At 52.3% G+C, this 25,191-nt stretch overlaps 2 protein-coding genes across 5 annotated transcripts; both read right to left on the bottom strand.

Moving 5' to 3' along the window:
- Nucleotides 1–1,535: 1,535 nt before the first annotated feature.
- LOC308182953 (uncharacterized protein) lies at nt 1,536–6,401 on the bottom strand (the record flags this gene model as incomplete). The annotated part of the gene is made up of 10 exons (XM_080568378.1): nt 1,536–1,572; nt 1,876–2,000; nt 2,243–2,317; nt 2,977–3,114; nt 3,610–3,724; nt 4,175–4,292; nt 5,235–5,305; nt 5,511–5,628; nt 5,925–6,025; nt 6,232–6,401. The coding sequence occupies 10 exons, from the start codon at nt 6,399–6,401 to the stop codon at nt 1,536–1,538; spliced, it is 1,068 nt and encodes a 355-aa protein (XP_080424504.1).
- An 8,257-nt stretch (nt 6,402–14,658) lies between these two features.
- Nucleotides 14,659–24,962, bottom strand: ANXA4 (annexin A4). 4 transcript variants are annotated; one of them, XM_080568584.1, is made up of 14 exons: nt 24,750–24,962; nt 21,766–21,822; nt 20,545–20,620; nt 19,684–19,778; nt 19,287–19,400; nt 19,034–19,124; nt 18,495–18,574; nt 18,061–18,117; nt 17,499–17,592; nt 16,864–16,959; nt 16,330–16,388; nt 15,885–16,007; nt 15,548–15,617; nt 14,659–15,030 (listed from the first exon to the last, which is right to left on the bottom strand). In XM_080568584.1, the coding sequence occupies exons 2-13, from the start codon at nt 21,766–21,768 to the stop codon at nt 15,558–15,560; spliced, it is 948 nt and encodes a 315-aa protein (XP_080424710.1). In that variant the 5' UTR covers nt 21,769–21,822; nt 24,750–24,962; the 3' UTR covers nt 14,659–15,030; nt 15,548–15,557. The 4 variants fall into 4 exon arrangements, with proteins under 4 accessions (XP_080424710.1, XP_080424709.1, XP_080424708.1 ...); XM_080568583.1 differs by adding an exon at nt 22,912–23,048 and having other exon boundaries at nt 14,659–15,617; nt 24,750–24,960; XM_080568582.1 differs by adding an exon at nt 22,912–22,969 and having other exon boundaries at nt 14,659–15,617; nt 24,750–24,960.
- Nucleotides 24,963–25,191: the final 229 nt, after the last annotated feature.

Genomic DNA, 25,191 nt, shown 5'->3' with positions numbered 1-25,191 from the left:
TGAGGTAGTAATTAAAATATCTCCAGAGAAAACCAAGCTAGACCCAAAATGGGAAGGACCGTATACGGTCAATGATTTACACAAATTATTAGAGCATATATGAGATAATGGACAGAAAATCTTTATCACCGTCCGTCATGATACAAAGGAAATACACCATGTTCTGGAGAGGGTTAGGAAGGATGGTGGATACCACTCGTGGGAAGTACTGTTGGGATGGTCTTCCACTACTACCGGGGTTTGAAATCTTATGTTACATTCAGTCCTCGTATTGATTATAATGTTAGTCTTGGTGTGCTTGCTTCCTATAATCCTCTATTGCACGTGTGTGGAGATTATACATAAAAACACAGAGGCAGAGCGAACGTTTGAAATGTATGTATTATAGAATGCAGGGATACTCGTAAAAACAAAGGGAGGACACTATAAGAGAAACAAGGTGCTGGTATGTAAGGAATTTGAGTCTAGAGGAGGGCTACAAAGATGATCAGAGGGTGGGAGCACCTCTCCTATGAAGAAAGGGTGAGATAGCTGCCCATACTCAGCCTGGAGAAGGCTCCAGCGAGACCTCATTGTGGACTTTCAATACTTAAAGGGGTCTTATAAAAGGGATGGAGAAGGATTCTTTACTCGGGTAGATAATGATAGGACAAGGGGGAATGGTCTTAAACACAGAGGGAACAGATTTAGATTAGACATTAGGAGGAAATTCTTCACTGTAAGGGTGGCGAGGCACTGGAACGGGTTGCCCAGAGCAGCTGGGGCTGCCCCATCCCTGGAGGTGTTCAAGGCCAGGCTGGATGGGGCCTTGGCCAACCTGATCCAGTGGGTGGCATCCCTGCCTATGGCAGGGGGGTTGGAGTTGGATGGTCTTTGAGGTCCCTTCCAACCCAAGCCATTCTATGATTCTATGAATTCGGGTGGCTGTTGTTTCACATTCGTAGAGTAAATTTAGTGAAGCCTTAGGCCATGGCATGAGCTCTGCGTCACCTGGTATGTAGTGCTGACTGAGCACCAGTGAGTGGCATTGTGTGGGGGCCTGGGTGGCACTGATGGGGAAGGGGGGACGTGCTGACCGGAGCCTGCAAGATAGCAGAAGCCACCTTGCCTTGGGAGGTAACAGGAGCCATCCTGTCCTGCAATAAAGAACCACCAATCTGAAGGAACAAAACGTATCTATATATTCAGAACTGAGTATAGCGGACAAAATGAAGGTTGTATGGGTATAAGAAGCCAGAGAAAGTGTTGGGTGGGGTCCTTGCAAGGTTTCTTGCTGCTTTAACTAAGAGTTGACTCTGGGTGAATCTCGGACGGCTGGGGAGACCCATTTGGCTAGTTGGAAACAACAGGATTCCTTCACAGCGGTGTCATTCTGCAGCCAGCTGGTGTTGCTGGTGCCTCCTCCCCCTGCAGGAAGGCAAGGCACCAGCCCTGCTCGGATACACCAGAGGAACCAGGCACACTCTTGTTGTGAGCCCTGAATGGGTTTTGCTCTTTCTGTTCTTCTGCTCTTCCCCAGCCGGCTCCGTCGACCTCTAAAACTTTGCCCGGATGGCTGGCAGTGCTTGATGGCTGCAACAGAGGGACAACGTTGCTCTCACCTGCTGGCTCAGGCCCCTCCTGCCCTAGGCCTGCCCCACCCCTCACACCCATGGTCCCATTTGTTCCCACACCCTTGAGGTTAGAAGCCCTAAGAATTCACTTGGAGTTGTAGAGAGGTACCTGGAGCCAGGGGTAAGACAGGGACATACCCAGGCCAGGAGAAATTGCAGGATGCTGCATGCAGCCCCTGAGCTGTGCCAGGGACGGGGTCCTTGGCCCAACGCTGTCTCGCTGCCACTGAACCAGGACATGGCAGGAGCTGTGCACACTTACCACTGCAGTGAGGTCTTCACTGGTATATGCTTTGGCTCCTTTCCCCACACCTCCCTCCTCTCCTGGAGCTCTCTGTCATACTCCCTTCTTATGGTGTAGGATGGAGGAGGGGACCAGTAGGATTTCTGGAGAGAGAGAGAGGCTTATCAAGCAGCGGGCAAATGAGTGTGCCCAGAAGCACCAGCCCAGTGGGGGACTGCATCAGGGACACTGCAGATGTGCTGGGGGATTTTGGAGAATCACCGCTGCAAATCCCCATGGAGGTGCCAAGGTCAGAGCAGGGGCTCGCTGCGCTTCCCAAGTGGCACAGCTGAGACACCGCAGTTACCTGCTGGGGACCTCATTTTATTTTGTATAAACTTCTTACCAGGTTATCGTCGTTTTCTCTTTTCTCCGTTTTGGCTATTTTAGCAATCTCCAGCTTCCATGCAGCACGTGCTCTCTGTTGTACAATGAGGGAAAGAAAAAAAAGGAGAGTATTTTGGCTCGAGGGGCCAGCAAAGGAACGATCCCTGCACAGCACAGCACAGGAGGCACCTGGGGATCACACAGCCTTTCTCCGGACACTCAGCCTAGTCTGCTCTTCCAAGCACAAGAGCATTGAAGGCATCATCTTTCAAGCACTGAAGCCAAAGGAACAAATTTCTTTCTTTTTATATCAGGGTGGCTGGTGAAGTCCAGAGGCTTCGGTCACAAATCAGACTTAAAAACCTTACTGTACTACGAGGGAAAAACGAGTACATCACGCCTGTAGCAGAACAGGTGAGCACGAAGAGCTGCCCTGCGCCCAGCTCTCCCCTGCAGGCAGCAGCCCGGGGCTGGGATAGCCCTTGCCTGGGAGAGCTCCTGCTCCAGTGCCAGGGCTGGCAGCCTTGGCGGAGCCTCCCCAGGTTCAAGGCAGGAAGGAGAGGGCTGTTTTTGTCTGCTAGTTGACGAATTGTCCACTGAGTCTGGTATTGACCGATTCTCTCTCCTGGACAGGAGCAGAGGAGACTCAGAGACAGCAGCGAGTTGCCCCCCGGGTTTTGGGGAAACAACTCGGCAGCCCTGCCAGGGGAGAGAAATGCCAGTCCTCCGCGTGGCTGAGGTCACTGTGCGTACCTGGGCGTGCAGCGCTGCCATCCTGGCCTTCCAGGCCTGCAGTTCTGCCCGCTCAGCCCTTTCTTGCTCTTCCTTCTGCTTCAGCAGGGCTGCCCGCAGACTTTGTTCCTCTTGCTGCATGCACAGGTAGCAGACCTCCTGGGGGGCGACAGACACACAACAGACAGAGTTAATCTCAGGGCTGGGGGGCTCCTGTGCCTCGTACTGAGCACCCCGCTCCTAATGCCCTGCTCTGAACAAGGCACAACAGGGAGCGTCTTCTTCCTTCCCACGGACACCTAACTGCTCCCCTTTGGTCCTAAGACCTTCTAGCAAGACGAAACTTCGCTCAGTGCAACTTGTACCCACTGCCCCTTGTCTTCTCCATGTTCGCCCTTGTGAAAGGAGAGCTTCTGTTGGCTTTGTAGCCACCCTTTAAATACTGGAATACTGTGATGAGGTCCTCCCAAGCCTTCACTTTTCAAGGGTGAAAAGACCCAGGTTCCTCAGTCTCTCCTCGCAGGGCAGATTCTCCAGCCCTTTGATCATCTCCGTGACCCTCCTTTGGACTCCCTCCAGTCTTTTGGGCACGACCATAAGCGCTTCTCCACTCCTCAATGCAACGCAGAAGTGACATGGGGCAAGACCACGTACCTGTCCTGCTCTCTGATGGCCTTTGCAGGCAGGGATTTCAGTTTTCCTCCTGACGCGGTGCGTCATTTTGCTCTTGCCCTCCTTGGAATAGTCCCTCTCAATGTCTGGTAGCACACTAAAAATACAAAGTGGGTAGTGTTGGGACTCCACCAAATATACTTGCGTCTACTTTGCAAGCCCGTGCCTCTGCAGCAGAAGGTGGTTGTTGAGCAGAGCTGGGTAGCCAATGCCTTGTGTTCTCAAAGACAGAGAAAGAGGTGCTCAGGACTAAGCCCTCTCTGAGTGGGACAAAGAGAAAGACAGCATCATCTGAGATGATGGTCTCGTGCAAAGGCCCCAGCTGACAGTGACTTGGAAGACTGTCGGGTGGTCACGCTGCTGTTCTTAGGGTTGCAGGGACAGTGTGAAAGGAGACAGGGATGTAGGGAGAAAAGCAGCACTGCCAGTTATCTCCTGCAGGAAAACTTCCATGCCCTTTTGCCCAGCAGTGTAGCTGACACAAACATCTCCCTGCCACCAGGACCAGGGCACACCGGTGCTCGCTGCGTCTCTCCAAAGCTCTCACCTCTCAGGAGGATTGTCTCCTGCAGCTTGCTCTCCCCGTCCGTCCTCTGGTTTCAGCACAGGAAGTGTCACCGGGGAAAGCCTCCTTCGGGGCAGCAGGGGCTTCTTGGGAGGACGCCCTTGAAGCAAAACATGAGAAAGGCCTTCAGACCTTCAGGCCAAAGCCACGTCCTTGGGGCAGCTCAGACCAGAGGCGCATGCCGAGCTGCTGGGTGCCGTTGGGATGCTTTCTGTGGCAGCGACCCCAATGGCCCTGGAGTCACATTTCGTTGTGGGGTGGAGGCCCCTGAGAACCCTTTATCTCATCCAACTCTGCAGGTCCAGAGAGCAACTCTCACCCCTGGGTTTTCTTTGTCCAGTATTCTTTTCCCTAGGACACCTCCTGAGGAGCAGGGCCTGCCAGGGAGTGCTGGAGACCTCACAGAGACTTGGTGGGGCAGATGGCATCAGGCATGGGGAGGAGATTCCCGCCTGCCTGCACTGCTCCCTGGGACACGTTTGCTCCTAGGGGCACGGTCTGCGCAGGGCCCTGTTTGTGAGCAGCCCGGGAGCAGCTCCACCAGGAGGGAGCGAGTCACCAGCTCCCAAGCTGAAATGGTGTTTGAGCACCCGCCGGGAGACTTCTGACAGTCTTCCCAACACATCCTTCCTCATCAGATGAAAGCGCACTGAATCTCTAGGATACGCCCCCCGCCTCGACCTTCCCTCAAGGCAGAAGGTATCTGCAGTGAGGACGGACAGCCCGCCTTCCTTTCTCCCCCCAGCACAAGCCCACCCCTCACGCAGAGCTTGGCGAGTCACGCTAGGGCACGGGGCGCAGCGGGGACGTCCCTCAGCAGAGCAACTGCAGCGTGGGGCATGGTGCTGGGCCAGGGTCCTCCTCCACCGTGAGCCCTGAAGATGGACCCTCTGGGGCAAACCCAGCCGTGTGAGAGACATTTTGCTGTCCCAGCAACCACACAGAGCCCTGGCTGCCTCTGCACACACTAAGGCACGAGGGAAGCCCACAAGCCTGTGCCAGGGCCCATCCGCTACCTCTCCTTCTTTCTCACCCTCCTTACCTATGCCTTCTTTTCCACGGGGGTGTTGGAGCAGCCCCGGAGTGGCAGATGGTGTTTGGCAGGGCTCAGACCTGGGAACAAGACAGGCACAAAGCTGAAGCTGACACGATGCGGGGGTCTCACCGTGCCACGCCGTGCCGGGCTCTCCAGCAGGAAATGTGCACACGTCCAAAGAGCCCTCCCGAGCTGACAGAGGCGACACGGCCAACACAAACATCTCCCTGCCACCAGGACCAGGGCACACCGGTGCCCGCTGCGTCTCTCCAAAGCTCTCACCTCTCAGGGGGCTTGTCTCCTGCAGCTTGCTCTCCCCGTCCGTCCTCTGGTTTCAGCACAGGAAGTGTCACCGGGGAAAGCCTCCTTCGGGGCAGCAGGGGCTTCTTGGGAGGACGCCCTTGAAGCAAAACATGAGAAAGGCCTTCAGACCTTCAGGCCAAAGCCACGTCCTTGGGGCAGCTCAGACCAGAGGCACATGCCGAGCTGCTGGGTGCCGTTGGGATGCTTTCTGTGGCAGCGACCCTGATGGAGTCGCATTTCCTAGGAGGCCCCTCGGTCCTGTGACAGTGCTCAAGTGAAAGAGCACTCGGCAAGCTCTGCTCGGGAATGGGGTGGCGTGGGGAAGTGTCCTTCTGCAGAGGAGCCGCAACTTGGGGCAGTGGGCATGCTTTAGGTAGTCTGGGCTTGCATTACCTTCACTCTCTCTCTCCTTCGCCAGGTCTTCTGCCAAGACTTCCTGTTTTTCAGCCTCAAACTTTGTCTGCAGGCTGGCTAACAGTACGCTAAACTCATTGCTGGATAGACAGAAGGTGAAAAGGAATGAGGCTGACCCCCGTGTCTCACAGAACACTGCCGTACACCTACAGTCTGGCTGGCAAACACCAGCCCTTCTGAGATGTGCTAATAGCCTTTCAGAGCTAACAGAGATGGCATGTCCAAGAGAAATCTCTCGCTCCCGTGACCATCTCATTGCCCTTATCTGCTTGCCCAAGAGCCTTACCTGTCCGGAGTCTTCCTTCTACTGTCCTGTTGCCCTTTCTTGTCCTTCGCCGCTTTCAGGACGTTTCTTTTCAGTGGACGTTTCTTTTGGTGGTGGAGAGGCTTAGCCTGAGGGCTGCCTGCTGCTGGGAAAGAAGACACCTCTTCAGAACAGCGTCTTTGTGACCACATGGACAAGAGGAGGTGCAGACCTGCTCAGTCCTTACTCGGACAGTCCTTACTTTCTTTCTCACTGTCTCGCTCAGTGGAGGAAAGCTCTTCGGCTTTTCTGCCAGGGGGTAGCTTAATCTTAAACCTAGAAAGAAGAAGACATGAGCTGGAAGAAAGGGCTCCACCTCCCCTGAGCAGGCGGTGACAGTGATAGCTGGCGGTCACTACAGGGCCTCCAGATCACTAAAGCAGTGTGTCCAGACTATTTACCACCTTGGAGGGCTCTCACTGGGTGGCACAGACCAGAGCCCCTCGGCCTCCAGCAGTCCCTCCCTGCTGCAAGCTCTTGATGTGTGCAGAGCCAGCTCTGCCCCTTGTGCCATCAGGGGACCTGCTCAGCTGGGCTTGTCCCAGCGCAGAGCTCTGCAGGGCCCCACTGGACCCCAGAGCCGCCCTTCGGGCCACCAAGTCCCTCCTCCACTCTCTGTTGCTCCAAGAGGAAGAAGGCCTTTAGGAGACCTTTCCTTCACTGCAGTCTGAGGAAAGTCTGGGAAATGTCCCCAGCACGACTTGTACCAGGCCTTTGAGCAGCTGAACTACCCTTGAGAGGCCTCTCAGGTACAAGCCAGGAGAGAGGACACTTGAGAAGCTGCCTTTTCAAATGCTTTTTGCCACCGCCCCACCAAGAAAGGGAACGAGGAGATGAATCTCGATGGGAAAGGATGCCTGAATTGCTCTCCAGGTCCAATCCATGCTGGCAGTGCAGAGCACAATCCCTCCTCCATACTAAAGCAGGTGAGGACAGCCAGCGTCCAGAAGCAGAAAGCACGCGTGGAGGAAGCTGGCCGTCCTTCCATCACGGAGGGATTCCTGGCTATCCGCAGGAGCAGGCAGCTCTGGCGACAGCCCTACCAAGGAGGAGCTGAGGAGCCAAGGGCTGCACAAGTGCATGTACTCACGCTGGAAGCACGCGGATCCCACCGGGACGCACGTGGAAAGGTTCGGGTTCTTTGCCTGATAGCACGCAAATCTTTGTCCATGGGTTCTGCCGAAAGGACAGAGATGTGGCAGATGAGGCCCGAGAAAGGGTCCCATTGCCCACAAAGGCAGCACGCCTTGCCACTGCTCAGCGTAGCTCCCTCAGGGAAACCCTCCCCCTGCACCCCTTTTGCTGGCAGCACAACAGAACTCGCCCTGCTCTTGTGCTCTGTCCCCAAGCTGCTGGGAGTGGGATCCCAGGCTAGGGAGGTGTCTGGCTTGAGCCTCAGAAAGAGCCCTGGAAAAAATGTTAAACTTACGGAGAGCAGACATTCTAAGACAGTTCCAGTCCCATCAATGGCGAGGAGAAACTGTGTGTGGTATCTCATTGTGAGGATCTTGTTTCGGCTCATCAGACAACCGATGCCCTTGAAAACAAGGTCGTAATCCTCCCCCAGTCCGGCACCCCAGCTGAAGAGTACCACGATGTCGTTCACACACTCCTTCACCAGCTTCTCGGGAATGGATGTCTTTTGTGACAATTGAGAATAGTCCAGGGGGACAACTTTGAGATCATCTAGAAAACAGCAAAAGAGGAACAGCGTCAGGTGGGCAGCGGCTCAGCAGCCCGACGGCGCCGCAAGGCTTAGCAAAGGCTTTGTGCCTTCAGCCTACCGGGGATGTCGCTGCTGGTGTAGCTGAGCCCCTGCGCCTGCGCGACCCTCTCCGACAGGTGAAACCTGGGCACAACCATGTCCCTGTTCACCTCGCTGCTGTGCTTCCGCTGTATGTAGAAAACGCCAAGCACATCTACGGCCACACCCTGCGGAGAGCAGAGAACAGGAGAAGTGCTTTTAGCAGGACAAATGGACTCGTCGGAGTGAGATGCTGGCATTCTGTGCTTCCTCCGCTCCGGAGGTGCGAGGAGGTGGGATGGGGCTCTTCAGAAAGAGTTGGAGAAGAGCCGCTGAGCAGAAGACGTGTTCTTTTCTCCTGTCTCCTCTTCCCCCTTATAGCACAGAAGGAGAGTAAAAGCCAAACAAGCATCTTGGAGCTCTGTAAGGCCCGAGGGGTGCTCTGTAAGGCTCACCGAGGGGTGATCCCTGAGAAGTGCCCCAGGCTTCCTGCTGGGCCTCTGCCTTCCAGCAGTGAGGGCTGGGAGGTGCCAGGAAGGCTTGAAGCCTCTCTTCTACCAGAGCCAAATTCCCTCCTTGGCATCGGATGCCACAGCAGCAGCGCTGCCCCACCTCCATGCCCTTCAGGAGCATTTCAGAGAATTGGGTGGACGGCTGCATTCGATGGCAGCGGGGCTGCCAGGACTGCGGAAAGCATCCACGTGCCAGGAGGAATAGGAGGAACAGCTCACCTTTTTCAGTGCAAACTGCTGGAGCATGTACTGGGACACACCGTCCCAAATTCTTATGACATCTGAAAAGCAAGGGAGAGACACGTCAGGCTCTGGGCCAGCAAGCCCACCGCCATTCAGCGCCTGCCCAGGCACGGAGCTGGCACGCGCAGCGGTCGGCAGAGGTGTCAGCAGGAGCAAGTGTACGCGGGGGCTGCAGGGCCGAGCTCTTGGCGGCCTTCAGGCTCTCAGCCTCAGGGTGAGCCCGAGAGAGGGCTGGGCTCAGCCAGGGGCAGCAGAAGGGACTTGGGCACTGGCATCCCACCAGCTGGCATCTGCAAGGGGAAGCGGCCCCGCAGCTCCAGGCCCCTTCTGCCCGCCTGGAAAGACCAGAAGAGCCAGCGGGGAACAGCCAGAGGCTGTGACTGGTTGCAAGGAAAGCCCAGATCGCCAACACATGCGTTTCAGGCGGTGTCTAGAAATGCAGGGAGGTCAGCCGGCCTTCAACAGGATCCCCTGCCCTTCCCTTCTCTGCCCTTCTCTCCCCTTCGCTTCTAATGCTGATTTCCAGAGCTGACCCTCTCCCTGGGGAAGTGTTACCACAGATTTCCTGCCACTGTCACCCCTCAGCCATACGGGACAACCACTTGGGGCCCCCTGAATTTCTCCCCAGCCCTCCCCGCCGCTGCAATTTTGGGTACTGATATCGCCCAATAACACTGGTGGCAGAGCTCCTGAAGGCCTTACCGTCCAGGCTGAGCACCCGCAGCGCGGGGAGCTTGACAAAGGGAAACTGCATCCTTGTGGTGGGGATTCCCAGTAGGAAACTCCTTCTCCACTCTCCTCCTCTGCACTTCTGCGCAGTGTGGACAGTGCATATGGTGATATGGCAGCTGTCATTGTGACATAAAGGGTCCCACTCTGACCTCAAGCATGACAGCACTGTGATGCTGTCACAGACCGTGTCAGAGATGGGGCAGAGCACGGCCCCACAGACAGGACCCCGGGCAGCCACATGGAGCCCTACGGGACAATCGGTCCCCGCTGCATCGCAGAGGGCAGTTCTGCCCCTTCTGCTCTCAGGTGCATTTGGGGTGTGTTTTTTTGTGTGCTTTAAAGTGGCAATTTGAAGCACTTGCGTTCCCGTGAAATCCGAATCCAAACAGTTACTCCTCCAGTTACTCACCAGCCTCGGGGAGAGATCCCTCCCTGCTGCGAGCTCTTGATGTGTGCAGAGCCAGCTCTGCCCCATGTGTCACCAGGGGACCTGCTCAGCCAGCTCGTCCCAGGGCAGAGCTCTGCAGGGCGCCTTTGGGCCACCCAGTCCCTCCTCCTGTCTCTGTTCCTCGGGAGGAAGTTGTAGACCTCACTGAGGTCTGCCCTCAGTCTCCTCTTCTCCAGGCCGAACAGTCCAACTGACTTCAGCCGCTCTTCATATGTATACCCCTGGAGACCCTTTCCCATCTTTGTTGCCCTCCTTTGGACACTCTCTAATAGCTTTATACCTTTCTTTGGCACCCAGAACTGTACACAGTACTGGATGTGAGGCCGCACCAGCACAGAGTAGAGTGGGACAGTCACTTCACCAACTTGCAAGGTCTTTCTCGATGCACCCCAGGACCCAGTTGGCCCACCTGGCCACCAAGGCACTCTGCTGGCTCATGCTCAGCTCGCTATCAATCAAAACTCCCAAATCCCTCTCTGTGGAGCTGCTCTCCAGCTTCTCATCCCCCAGTCTGTATGTACAGCCAGGGTTGCCCCTTCCCAGGTGCAGAATCTGGCACTTGCTCTTGCTGAACTTCATACTTTGGTGATTGCCCAGCTCTCTAATTTGTCCACATATCTCTGCAAGGCCTCACCACCCTCGCTGGAGTCAACAGCTCCACCCAATTTTGTATCATCCATGAACTTACTCAAAAATCCTTCAAGTCCTACATCCAAATAATTTTCTCAAACACTGAAGAGGATTGGTGCTAAAATGGAGCCCAGGGGAGCCCCACCAGTGACAGGTCACCAGCCTGATGTAACCCTATTTACAAGAACCCTCTGGGCCCGACCCATCAGCCAATTGTTCTCCCATCTTATTATGCTTTTATTCAACTGTATTCTGGTTGTTTTGTCCAGAAGGATACAGTGAGAGACAGTATTGAAAGCTTTACTGAAATCCAGAACAATTACATCGACTGACTTCCTTCGGTCAACTAGCCGGGTGATCTCGTTGTAGAAGGAAATTAAGTTGGTTAGACGTGACCTTCCCCTAGTGAACCCGTGTTGGCTCTGACCAAGGTCTGCATTGTCATTTAGGTGTTTTTCAGTAAATCCCAGAATAATCTCCATAATTTTGCCAGGCACTGAAGTGAGACTGACAGGCCTGTAATTGCCAGGATCTTCTTTCTTGCCCTTCTTGAAAATTGGGACCACATTTGCCAGCTTCCAGTCAACTGGGACCTCTCTGGATTCCCAAGGGGAAATACTAGGGCCCTGTGGCACCAACCTCCTTGGAGAAGGAGGCACCATGGCCTCTTGTGACCCATGGGAGCAAGATATCGCCTCACTCCTCTTCCATGTATGTAATAACCAGCAACAGATATGAAGCCTTGTCAGTGGACAAAAATAACGAGCAAGATTTGCAGGGATAAACCGCACAAGCAGCATACAACAAAGGCTGCAAAAGGAAGTGGTGAGTGCTGGTAGTGGATGGCCCTGCTGAGAGGCACTGAAGCACCCATCTGCCGACCTGGGACACAGTCGAGGGAAGTCTGCTGGTGGCCAGGAACCGCGATCCTGGGGTGTCACAGAGAGACTGCCACTACTAGTTAAAAGCCCATCCTGCTATCCCCTGCTTCTTTTCTGTGTGGGCACCAATGACACGTTAAAGCAAAACATGGGCAAGATCAAGCAGGACTTCAGAGCACAGAGGGCACAAGAGAGAGGGCCGGTGCCCAATGATCTCCATCTTGCCAGAGGTGCTGGCAGAAGTTGGCACATCGTGCAGATCAATGCCCAGTTTTGTGGCTGGTGCCACCACCAGAGCTTTGGCTTCTATGATCATGGATCCACCTTTGAGAATCCGGGTCTTTTAGGAGCTGATGAGCTTCACCTTACCAAGGGGGGAAAGAGTCTTCACCAACAAGCTGGCTAGACTTACAAGGAGAGCTTCAAACTAGACAGAGCCAGGGAAGGGGATGGAGTTTTGGGTAACAGAGAAGAGGCAGGGGCTGCTAATGTATTAAGATCCAACAGTGAAACTCCTTTGAATTGCCTCAAAGGAATTAGGGCGTGCTCCTCTATAAAGGTGACATGGCTGATAGCCTGACTGAAGAGCCTCTGCAGCAATGCACGTAGCTTGGGTAACAAACAGGAGGTGTCAGAAGCCACTGCAGCTAGAAAGCTCTGATCTAATCACTATTGCTGAAACTTGGTGGGATGAATCACAAAACTGGAGTGCTGCAATGCATGGCTATAAAATGTTCAGAAGGGACAGGCAAGGAAGGAGGGGCAGGCGGGTGCCCTGTACGTGAAGAAGTGGATTGACTGTACAGAGCTGGCTTTGGAAAGCGGCAATGGTCAGGTTGAGAGCTTGCGGGTAAAAATTAGAGGCCAAGCCAACAAAGGAAACCTCATGGTCAGTGTTTACGACAGGCTGCTTCATAAAGAGGAGCCTGCTGACGAGCGTTCTTACTTCAGCTACAGGAAGCATCACGCATGCAGACACTGATCTTGGTGTGGGATTTGAACCACCCTGACATCTGCCAGAAAAGTAGCACAGCAAGCTGCAAGCAGTCCAAGAGACTGCTGGAGTGCATGGAGGTTAATTTCTTAACGCAGGTGATAGAGAGCCCAACCAGAGAAGAAGTGTTACTGGACGTGCTGCTTACAAACACGGATGAATTGGAGAGGTCAGGATTGTTGGCAGCCTGGGCTGCAGTGACTCCGCCTGGTGGAATTCACGATCCTGCGAGATAAGGGCCAGGTGTAAAGTCAAGACCCTGAATTTTAGGAGAGTGAACTTCCAGTTTAAAGAATTAGCAGTTAGTACCCTCTGGAAAACTGCCCCCAGGAGCAGAATAGAGCCAGTAGGTCTTTACGAGCGTTTTTCTTAGAACACAAGAGCATTCAATTCCCACGTGTCAGGCAAAGAAGGCCAGGGATTTTGCCAAATCAGGCAAAGAAGGCAAGGGAGCAGCATGGCTGAATCAGGAACTCCTGGTCAAAGTAGAGTGCGAGAAGGAAACGCACAGGAACCAGGGATGTGTATCCTGGGAAGAATACAGGGACGCTGCCTGCGTGTGCAGGAATGGGATCAGCAATGTTAAGGCAGAGCTGTGAGCTTGCCTTTCACCCTCCTCCTTGCTTCAGGGGTCCTGACCTCCACCTTCTCTCACGGCTCCACCATGACAGGGTGGAGTTCACATTCCCCACAATTCCCTTCACATTCCCCATAAGCCCCCAGCTTGCTGCTGAGCACAAGGCCCAGCAGAGCTCCTCTCCTCGTTGGCTCCCTGTCATGTGCAGGAGAAGTGACCGCGGTGCTCCAGGAACCTGGACAGCCGGCATCCTGCTGTGCTGTCCCTCCAACAGACCCCAGGGTGGTTGAAGTCCCCCCACAAGGACCAGGCCTGCGTATGTGCGGTTGCACCTATCTGTCTGTAGAGGGCTTCATCTGCTTGTTCTTGTCAGGTGGCCTGTAGCAGAGTCCCACTACAATGTCACCTAGCCCTGTCCTCCCTTTAATTTTAAGCCATAAACTCTCGGCCAGCTCCTCATCCATCCTCAGGCAGAGCTCCGTGTGCTCCAGCAGCTGTCACACAGAGGGCAGCACCCCTTCCTCATCTTCCCAGCCTGTTCCCAAACAGCCCGCGTCCTTCCATTGCAATACTCCAGTCATGGGAACCATCCTGCCACGTCTCTGTGATCCCAGTATGATCATGGCCCTGAAACTGTACGCACATCTCTAAGTCATCACATTCATTCCTCATACTACATGCATCAACGTACATGGACTTCAGGGACACACCCCAGCACACTGGGTTCCTAGAAAGGGTTTGGGGGATTTCTCCACAATGGTGCCTCGTAGGCATTTCCTAGCTAACCTGCAAGTGCTGGAGGACTCCATTTAATCCTCATTGTTGATTTTGTGATCCCTCCCTAGCGCTTAACCCCAAGCCCTTTGCTCAGCAGCCCTGTCCATCAAACCCTCACAGTGCTGCTGGTTACTCCCTCCCACCTCATTCCTAGTTTAAAGCCTTCCTCATGAGGTTGGCCGTCCTGTGGATGAAAACATCCTTGCCCTGCTTAGTGAGGTTGATCCCATCTCTCCCAAGCAGACACTGATCCGCAAACAGGTCCCAGGCAACTTTCAGCAGCCCCTCCACATCCTGGATTGAAGGCCCTGGCAGGCAGCAAACCTCTCCAGTCTATGTCAGCCTGACAGGGGGGTGTCTCTGTCCCACCAGGACGGAGTCACTCATTACGACGACTTCCTGTTTCTTCCTGGCCTTGCACAGTAAACCACACAAGTGGTTTAGGGTTGGACTCGTTGCTTGGAGGCACATTTGCCCCCTCTTCAGCATTGAGGGCAGTGAACCTACTTTGTCGTTTTGAATCTTTAAATGGGGCAGGAGACTTCCTCTGGTGCCAGAAGTCACCAGCTTAAGGCACAGTTACCAGATTAGAGGCTGCGACGTGGTGCTGCAACGTGGGGCTTGCCTGGAGCTTGGTAAAGCCTGTCCAACGCCCTGGAGCACTCTGGAGGCAAGCATGGCCCTGCTTGGAACAAAACAAGTGACAGAATGGCACACAGACCATAGTGACATCGTGCCCTCAAATTCCAGTGTCAATCTGTGATGCCTTCAACAGAGCATTATACACCAACAGTTAAAAAAAAAAAACTTGAAAAAGCAAACAGGAAACACATTTTGTAGAGAAAAGAATGCTCAGCTTAGCAGACAGGTGTGTAGGGCTTGGAAAAGTTTATTTCAGCAGTTGGTATGGAATTCCATGTCACACTGGCACCCAAACTGGAGTTTCTAACCGTAGTGTTATACAGGAGTCCCACCAGCCAGCGCCGGTGAGACTTAGTAAATGACTCCAGTACAAGGCATCCCACTATAAGGCATCAGGTAGTGCTGTTAAGACGTGCTTTGGGGACAGGCCATTCCTTAATGTTACTGCTTTATCCAAAGTAACTGCTTGTAATAAATATAAACATGATGATTTACACTCCCAAGTAGGACAGACCAAGACTACAGGGCTGACCTGTAACCAGGCCTAGGGCAGCAAGAGTTCTTTCTGATGTCACCAGTGTCAGCTTCCCGATCTTCAAATCTACAGGCAACATATACATAAAGCACAACAAGGCTGTTAAGGTTCCACACTAGCAGAGAACAAGTTAAGATTTAAATATGATTGTATTTTACATGATTAATTTTCTTTGGTTTTTAATTATCTTGCAAAAGCTGAAGCAAGTCTATATTCTGCACTCTCCCTGTATTGATGAGGTTAATTTTTCGCTCTGCAGCTTCCTACATTCTGTGTCCAAATTTGCTTCAGTTGATAAGTTTTGCTGGTAAATGCAAAGGCAGAGGGACAGCTTGTCAGGAAGCAAAAACAAAGTAGATTTGTTTAAAGTGATTTGTTTAAGATGGGCTTTACTAGCCAAAGTAGTATATAAACAGGTGTTGCAAGCATAAAAGCTTATCGTAAGCATTAAATGGAACTGCCGTTATCCAACCAGATCATTAATTAACCTAAGTCAGTATTCATAGCAATTAATAAGCTATTTGGGGAAAAAAATAGAAAGAGCGCAATCCTTATGATGCTTCCCATCATCCAGGCAATATACCAGGCATCATTTAATCCTCTCCACCGCAGAGTCTGAGCAGAACTTTCCTGTAGTCTCCTGAGCAATCTCCCTGGAAAGAAAAGAAAAAAAGGATCATGATTTGTTTTACAGCTCTATGAATGGCTGGATTCTTCCAGCACATACATTTTTCCCCCCCTTCTTTTTTTTCAGGGTTTGTATCGTTTTTGACAATGAACATTCAGGAACAGTTTTGGTACATTATTCTAGTGTCTTCTTAATCTCAGCTGCTCTAAAATACCCAGTAGGTGTCAAGTAGCTGTCTCCTTTAAGCCACTTAGCAAATCCAGCTCTTTGTTTCTAACACCAAGAAGTTTACCTTAATGAAGGAGTAGAGAGATTTCCCATACATGGTCAGGAATTCCCTTCTGATATCCAGCATATCTATTTCAGAGCGGGACACCATCACTCGGATCAGCGTGTTGTCATCTGTTCCCAGGCCCTAAAAAGTAATCCAACCACATACAACTAACTACAAAATGTTTTGGATAAACCAGTGAGAGACACAAAGGTTTTATTGCTCAGTCTTCTGCAGAATCTGTTGCTAATTAGAGCATTTTTGCATTAAAATTGTGCCCAGCTTTCTGCTGAGGAAGAATATTGCTTTGAGCTTCAGGAAAGTCTGAGCTCTTCCAGAAAAGCTCAGACCTATTTCCCCATTAACAGTAGAGGTTATCTAATGATTGCTATGATGCTACTGACTTGAGCGTGGAAATACAAGCCAAAAAAGAAACACATCAAAAAAAAAAAAAAAAGCTCTTTACCTTCATGGATTTGTACAATCTTTCAGCAAAATACGCAGGTTTATTGCGCATGCACTTTACTGTAAGAGAGACAAGAACAAGAAATGAAGGTCAATAAAAACAGGAAGAGGAGGTTTTCCACACCTTTGCAGCACTTTCTTGGTGGAGGTGTTTGTTCTGTGAAGATACAATTAAAGGCTGACAAACAGCAGGTGCAATGCAGAGACATCACAGAATGGTTTGGGTTGGAAGGGACATCCACAGACAGCGACCTGCTGTGAGCTGACGTCTCTGTGCCTAGTGCACAGCTGTATATTCTTTAATGCTTCACTACCTCCTGACAGCAAATGTCAGCTGCCAAAGCATCACTTGGCCAAGTAAACTACTTGATAAAGCACAACACTTTCTCACCTGATTGTATCTGTAAAGCATAAAAAAAAAACAACAAACAAATCACGTCTGCCTCCTGTAGCTATGTAAAGCAGTCAAAGCAAGATGCAACATCTCTAATTATGTAATTACTTTGCAGACAAAGTTTAAAAGCAGGGCACTCACCCACAGCTAGCAAAGCGTCTTCGAGGTCTCCTGACATCTCAGATTGAATGCTGTCTGTTATGTCCTTATTAGCAATCCCTCTGTATACATCAAAAACTAGGAGGAAGAATCCATGATAAAAAGTCAGAGAAATTCCTTGCGGCATGAAGCATGCAAACCACAAAGGATCACTTTGCAAGATCAAGCACCTCATATTCTGCCTGATCACTGTTTCATTACTGCAGCATTGTAAGCTAAATCAGGGCTGTCACACAGAAATAATTCATTTTAATTATTAACTGTGTTGCTAATTGACCCACCATAGCTGCTAGCATTTTCAAGACCTGCTAGTTAATTATGGCAGTTTAAAAGCTTAGCTTCTTTCCTCTCTGCCCCAATGGGAGTCAGACTTTATTATCTCCAATTTAAAAGCTGGAGCAGCAGCAAGTTGTACCTATGTTTTTTCTCAAGCCCCTTTTAGTCTCAGGAGGGAACAAAACAGCCTGAAAGAAATGGATACAACTGGGCTCTCTCCAGGACACCTGCTGTCTCAGAGGAGTTCGCAGTTACTGGACACATATGAAGCACCTACAAAAGCATCATGCTCATACAAGGAAGGAAAAAAAAATATTCCAGGACACTGTGGAGGGTCCTACCTCTTAGCAGGTGACACCTGTTCCGTGTACAGAGGATGGACATAAATTGCACCTCATCTGTTCCCCACTTCTTCTCCCCCGCTTCATACAGGCACTTAAAGACAATGTGAATAGACAAAATAAGGCTAATGGGGAAGACCGGGTGTGCATAAGATGAGATTTTTACTTCCTTGGTGCTTGAGCACTGCTGGCCTGTGGCCTGTCTAGATCACAGATGTTTTGCAACAAGTACTGATGAAGCACAGCAACTCTCAACTGAATTGTCATCTCCTCTGCCAAACACCCAGCCTGTTTAGGGATCTCTCATCAGAGCCTCACAAAGAAGGCTTGAACCATTACCCCCATATCACAGCCTGAGTCACAGAACAGCAAAGAGGCTTCTCTAAGGGTCAAAACTGAGAACAGAGACCAGGTCTCCGTCTAGGGTGCTGCTGTCTAGCACAGCTTCAGGTTCATTCTCTTGCCTTGAATAAAAAAGAGAGGTCTTGGAAAAGCAGGGATTCACCATGCATCAAGTAGACATGAACAGACTGTTCTTGCAAGGAAGAAGATTACTACACACCTGAGCATCTTGGTGAGCAAGGGCATCATTCACATACATCCCCTCATCTCTGTTTCCCTGCAGACATACAAGGACAAAAGACTCAGTTCACCACAACAACTACTGGAAGCAATTCCCTATTCAAAAGAAAAGTTACTGTAGGAACATAATGGAGTCCTTAAAAGTAAACAGTAGCTTACAACTACAGTGAAATACAGCTCAGATGTTATTGTGCTTCTGAGATGAGCAGCAATCCGCTTTACCTGGGCCATTTTAAAAAGAGCCCATTGCATGAATGCATGCACAGACTCCTCTCCCTGCAGAAGCTGGGTTTGAAAAGCAGGCAAGGTGACACACGAGGTGAAAAGTGAAATAAAAGCCATCACCACTGAACAGAGAGGCATGCCTATCAGCCACAGTAAGATTCACCCCCATTTCCCCTAGACTGGGCTTACTGTTGCAAGGGACACGAGGACTCTGCGAAACATGGAAGACGTGTCAGAAACAATGTCCTCCTCGAGGGAAGAGCCATATTCTAGAAGGAGCACACACACGGATGGCATCTGTTAGTAACAGGTCCACCTGGATGCTGTCCTCAACATTTGCCAGTCATAAGCTATGTAAGTACAGAACTGTGCTCAGGGTTCATCATTACAGCTCTCCAGCCATCATAATTAGTGCTACAGCCCCAAATTAGGAAAAACACACAGTATACAACTAGCAATAGATCCATACATCCATAACGTCCCACCCCATTTTATCTACACTAATTGAATTTTCAGTGAAGTTCTAGCTCCTGAGGCTGTTAGCAATCTTGTGGTTGACATCAGTTTCTTTCAGAGGTTCTCTCTGGACAAACGGTAATAACTGGTCTGGCCAATTTGTCACACTTAAAGGCTAGCGGACCCCTCTTCTTCCTCTCTGTGTGCGTATGCTTGCACACAAGACTGACTTTTAGGCAGTGTGACAAGGGCTGTCAGTGTGCACTACTTACGAAGCCTGTAGTTCTCATTAATGCGCCGAATCTCTTCATTTGTGCGAGAAGCCAGAATTTCGATCAGGCAACCTTCATCTGTTCCGGCACCCTAGGGGATTGCCAAGACAAGATCCAAGATGATACCGAAAACTGCTTCTGATGTGCAACCAGGATTCTTCATATAATAGTTAATAATTAATAAGAAATTAATTAATCCATATCATACTAACTTGACCAGAACTTAAGCAATACGAAAGGAAGATTTCCACACCTTCATAGCTCTCTTCAGTTCCAGCACATCGTACATGGTGGTAGGAGTCATCATCCCGATGATCACCCTTTCAAAATTCCCACTCAGCTCAGACTTCAAGTCATCAATCAAATCCTGGAGGGCCAAAAGAGGAGAAAGGAGTTGGGAGAAGGTACAGCCTTTGAGAACAGAAGGAACTAACGCATTCGCCACTTTTCTTCAGGCTCCAACCCTCCTTGCATGAACAGTTGCTCTGAAGTGAACACAAACAGAATAAACTTGGCCGGGGAATGGCTCCGCTAACCGTACTGTTACGGAGACTTGATTGTTTTTCACTTTTCACCCAAGCGACGTAACCTAAAAGTTGTCCCCATCTCCCAGTTAAAACCACAGCCACTAATCTCTGCAGACTACCTACCCTGCCGATAGTGCTTTTATAGGTGATCAGAACTTGCTGACGCTGTGAAACGTTTAGTTTGGTCAAGATGTCGATGATGGCATCTTCATCCGTGCCTGAAAGAAACAAACGAAAGCTAGCCTGGCTGCTTGCACGAGCACCAGAAGTGTCCCCTGGCCTTGTGCCATCTTCTGTCCCTTACGCAGCCTGCTCCTCTAGCACTGGCACTAGATCGGTGTACAGACGTGCCTCAACCCGGCCAGCGGCATGGCAGTACCATACTGCAGGAGAGAAAAGAGACTGCCTAAGGATGTTCTTGTGGCCAGACTTGGATTTCAAGTTGGGTTCAAATCTCAGCACGACCAAGTCATTCGATTCCTCTCAGTGCTCTCATATCACATCAGAAAAATCAGTGTAGCACCTCAGACCAGGTACAGGGTCCCCAGTCTGTGGGATTACCATCATAAAATACCTATGAGCAGCTTGGAGACAACACTGAGAGAGACCACACACAAATTCACAAATAAACAGGCAGGCTACCAGCAAGGAAACATTAAAAAATCACCCTTCAGCACACACTGTGGTCATCAGTGCTGTCCCCACTCTGCCATTACCTTCCATCCCTTTGCACTCCTGACTTTATCTCCACCGACCAGACTGACTCCGTGTATTTAAGAGCACAGAGGGTGCCAGGATCCACACCACCAGAGGAGGCTGCATTTCAGGGGGACAGGACGCCTCTTTTCATTTTCAAAGAGTTTTGGGGTGGGCGGTGCAGTGGGGCAATGCAAACAGCTAGACTTCCCCTCTAACAAACCACCAGGCCAAACGTTCTCAGTGCCGGGGAAAAAAAGGTTTAACCATGGAGGGAGATCAACTTACCAAATCCCTTCATAGCCTTCCTTAGTGCCTGTGCTTCCTGCTCAGCACTGAAACTTGAGACCCCCTTGATTGTTGCCTAAAGCCACAGGAAAGGAGTTATCAAAGGCAGACATACAGTGATACATGCATACAGTAGAGTTGAATTGAAAAAAAAAAAAGACATAAAAGATGCAAATATAGCAACAGCAAGTAAACTCCACCCACACAAGTGATTTTATATCAGGCTCCCATCCCACCCAAAAGAGAAACAGTCTGTTCTAGAGGGACTTCCCAGGCACATAAGAAATAAGCCACAAGGACGGAACTACACAGAGAAGGTATCTCCGTATTGCTGCCTGCGTCGTATCTGGTTTGCAATTAAACAAAGGCTGGACACCTGACATCTCTGTTCAAACCCTCCAGGGGTCTGAACATTGGTAGCATTTTTCCATGTAAATAGCAAAATAATCTGTTCCCATCGAAGGGGACGGAGCCGGGCTCCTTCCAGCGGTGCCCAGTGCCAGGCCCAGCGGCGCTGGGCACAAACTGGAGCCCGGGAGGCTCCCCGTGAGCAGCACAAAGCGCGGCCGTGCCGGGCGGGTGCCGGAGCCCTGGCACAGGTCCCCCAGGGAGGTGCCGGAGCCTCCTCCTCGGAGCCTTCGCACCCGGCTGGACGTGGCGCAGGGCTCTGGGTGGCCCTGCTGGAGCCGGGTGGCACCAGAGGGGCCCGGAGGTGCCCCCAGCCCCCACCGTTCTGTGATTTTGTAATGCCCAGGACGTGCAGTGTTTTGCTCAAAATGGTGATTTACAGACAGGTTCCTCCTGCCCGGTGCCATCTCTGTGGGATGACCCCGTCTCCTCCAGGTGTCTGTTTCCACGAAGAGCCAGCAGCAAAGCAGCGCTGAACATTCACGTAGGCCAGGCTTTTGAGAACAAGGCATTGGAATAACTACTGTACAGATGGCAACCCTGCAGGTTGAACCAGGAAAGAAGAGTATGCCCAGAGAGTTTACCCAAATACTTGCCCTGTGAATTAATATCTGATTGGGTTTTCCATTAACTCTCAAAGAGGAAAAGCCCATACGTGTGGATCATTGACCTCTAGCATGAGGAAACAGGGAAGTGATAAACTCACCCCCCAATAAAAAGACAGTGTTCTTCCTGCTCCATCTACACTCCCCACATTTATCTGATCCGAGCGAACGCCTGGCACATCATGGTACAGAAAACAAGCACACTCACCATGGCTCTAGCTTTTGGTCAATCTGTTATTGTACAAGTCCCTCGGCAGCTCGACAACTGCAATAACAAAAAGAGGGAGTGTCAGTTTTCTAGCAAATAATTAATACCACCCTTGCCACCCATACTACCCTTGCCGGTTAATGGCCCTGGTTAAGTAATTGGGACTGTAAAGTATGATTATAATCAAATAATTTCTCTGAGGTCTTCACCGAACGCCCGCAGCCACGACGGCAGCCCTGGGGTGCCTGCTTTGTAACGCCCGAACAAAGGCCGGCGTGCAGCAGGACGGGGCTGGGGCATTGCTCCACAGAGGCTCTGCCTGAGAGAGGGATGTGGTGCACCACTCTAGAAGAAGCTTCTATGGCTAGTGTGATAGCCTGGTTGAGGCTACAAGGAGAAACAGCGATGCTGCCCTGGGAGCAAAGAGACTCAGCTCCCGTCCCCTTCAAAACTCGGGGCTGTGACCTCGCCAGGGGACAGCGTGGAGGTGGGTGCAGGTACGGACGTGTGCAGCCCCACCAGCATGCACAGATATTCCCTGGAAGGCAAAGACAGCCCTGGGGTGCAGGTAAGGATGCCACGGATAAGCTCACTCGAGGACTGGGAGAGAAGCATTTTCCCTCTTCCTTAGAATCTGCTGCATTCAACAGCTCACTTTGCTGCAACGTGTAATTCCTTGTGGCACCGCGGTTTTAACTATTAAACCTCACCAAAAATCCCCCAAAAAATGCTTATTTGCCACCTCCCCAGACTTTATTTCTCCTGCTCATGCTTTTGTTTTCGTGTGCAGAGCCTGTCCCTGCACACAAACATCCCTAAGGTCTTTCCTGCACCCCTCTCCTACACCCTACACCCACAGGCTGGGTGTCCAGCACGAGGACCGGGTCCATCTCCCCGCACCTCGAGTCCAGCACGGCCTGAGCTGCTCTCCTTGCACTGAAGCCCTGCAGCAGCAGCGACGCCACGGCTGTCAGATCGCTTCCTGGTCCTGCCCACGGTGCTTCGGAGCTGCTATCAGCGAGCCCAGATCCTTGTGCAAGAGCAGCCGAGCCTGTGCTCACGCTGCACATGACTCTTACAAATCTGGAACACCATCGGGGCGTTGCTGTCCAGGCAAGTTAGCTCAGCACGACATTGGCCACTTACGTGTTACACACAGGCACTCTTCCGCGCTCTCCTGTTTTTCTGTGCATTATTACAACACCTGCAGTCAGGCAGCACACGGAAAATTGAGCTTGTTTTCCCTTTCGTGTGATTATAGATATCAGCGGACAGATTATGACCTAGACTGCAGGAAAATCTCTTACAGAAATATAAAGGCAGCTTTCTATTTCTTTTTTTAATTTGCTTTACCCAGAACCTAAATAATGGCTTAGAATTTCACAGAGGCTTTTCCAACTGTTTTACCATTCAGTTGGTTTGCACACAGAAGCAGAACAAGCTGGTTTAACAAGCAGATTTGATGGCAAAAGAAATGTCAATAAACAAGGAAAAGAGGAAGAGAGGCAGAAAAGTTTTGAGTGAAATGCGATGGCAGAAAGAAAGCCAAACCGAAGGAAATGATACATGCGCTGGATTCAGGGCAAATGTCCCTGCGATAGGAAACTACAGCAGCAATAAAACAGAAATGTCACACTGAATAGTGACTGTGTTAAAGATTCCGATTTCTTCATCCAGATTAAACATCCCTGTGAATAAAAAGAGCAGAGCACTGCAAAAGGCAGCGGTGTTAACCCTGCTGTGCAAGCTGGAAACGCTTTTTTGTTCCAGCGTGTTTGTGTATGTGGTGCCGTAAGGAAAAAGGCACTGAGGTTACGGGGGAAGAGCTCAGCAGTTTTTTGGCAACGGTCCCTGCCCCTGAACACCTTCCGCAGGCAGCAGTGTCCCCATCAGCAGCTCAGGCCGGGGCACTGGAAGGATAAAGCTCCCCTGTGCGCTCCCTTTGCTAGTGCAGGGAAGGAAGGAACTGCTCGGTCAGATTTGTCACTGCTCTGCCACTTACCACAACCCCTCGCCCACAGCTCGGATGGCAAAAAACAGCTTCAGGGCTGGAGGAACACTTAACTCTGTGTGCTGAAGAATTCAATTACGCACGCATAAAGCCAGCTAGCAAGGCACCAAGGTGCCCCGGCCAACCCCGTCCCGATCGTGTCTGCTCCAAACTGGACCGAAGGGCTGGGCTTGCTGACACACCACGCCTGGTGCCCTGCCTTGGAACGGGCTCAAGGCACGGCGGCCAGGTGGCAGAACACATCCCCTCCCTTATTCCAAGCTCTGCCACAGCCGAGCTTTTTTCATGGCAGGCTTTATCAGAGAAGCACGGAATTTCTCGGTCTGCGCCGATGCCCTTTAAAAGCAGAATCCAACGCGAACGTCGTTTCTCAGAGAACAGCCGAAACTTGGGTGTCTTCTGGCCGATTCCAACACCCGGCCGCGTTTCCCTGACCGCGCGCTGAGCGCCCACAGCTCCGCAGGACGTAACCCCAAGCCTTTTACCCCAGCCTGGAGCACAGGGACGCTGCCAGCCCTGCACCCAGGGCCTGGGGTGGAAAACCCCAGGGCACCCAGCGGGCTCGTCCCTTCGCTGGGGGGCACCTCCGGCTTCTCCAGCCAGCCTGCTCCCCCCTAGCCCTGTGCTGCCCCCCAGGGATACCCGGGGACCCCCAGGGCTGCCCGGGGACCCCAGCGAGCGGCAGCGCCCCGAATCCCCTCTGCGCCCCCCAGACCCCTCCGCAGCGCCCAGCGGGGAGGGCCCGCGGCCGCCACAGGGCGCAGCGGGGCTCGGAAGCCACACGGGGGGCACCGGCCCCGTGCCCCCTTCCCGTGACCGGGCCCCCCCCCCACCCCCGGCCCGTGCCCTCCGGGGCTGTCCCCGCAGGCCCGGTCCCAGCGCTTCGGCCCGGCCCGGGACCGCCCCAGGCCCGCGGAGCCGCCCGGGGGAACCGGAGGGGGGGAGAGGGGGCCGCAGGGGGCCCGGCACTCACCGGCAGTCCCGGGGGAGCCTGGGCGGCGGCGGGGCACGGCTCGGCACGGCTCGGCACGGCCGGGGCAGGGCTCGGCACGGCCCCCGCCCCGCCGCGGGGAGGGACTGCCGGGGCCGAGCCGCTTCTCCCGGCTGAGCCCGGCCCCCGGAGCCCTGCTTGGGGCCTCGAGGGGGGGGGGGCGGGCAGCGCCCGGTGCCTCCCCCCATTTCCCCCGCCCATTTTTTCCAGCACCCCCCGCAAAGGGCTTTTATTTATTTATTTATTTTTCTCGGGGGGGGGGGGGGGGACCGCAAAACGTGCCGCAAAAAAGCCGCAAAACGTGCGGGGGAAACTCGACTCCAGCCCCCCCGCCCCTGGTGCTGGACCCGTGCTGCGGGCAGGATGCGACACCGGGACCCTGGGCCAGGCCGGAGGCGGCTGGGGGGGGGTGGGTGGGTTTGGG

Source organism: Anser brachyrhynchus, assembly GCF_964034855.1.
Source record: "Anser brachyrhynchus genome assembly, chromosome: 26".
NCBI lineage: Eukaryota > Metazoa > Chordata > Aves > Anseriformes > Anatidae > Anser > Anser brachyrhynchus.
This window is presented reverse-complemented; position numbering and strand designations above follow the sequence as displayed.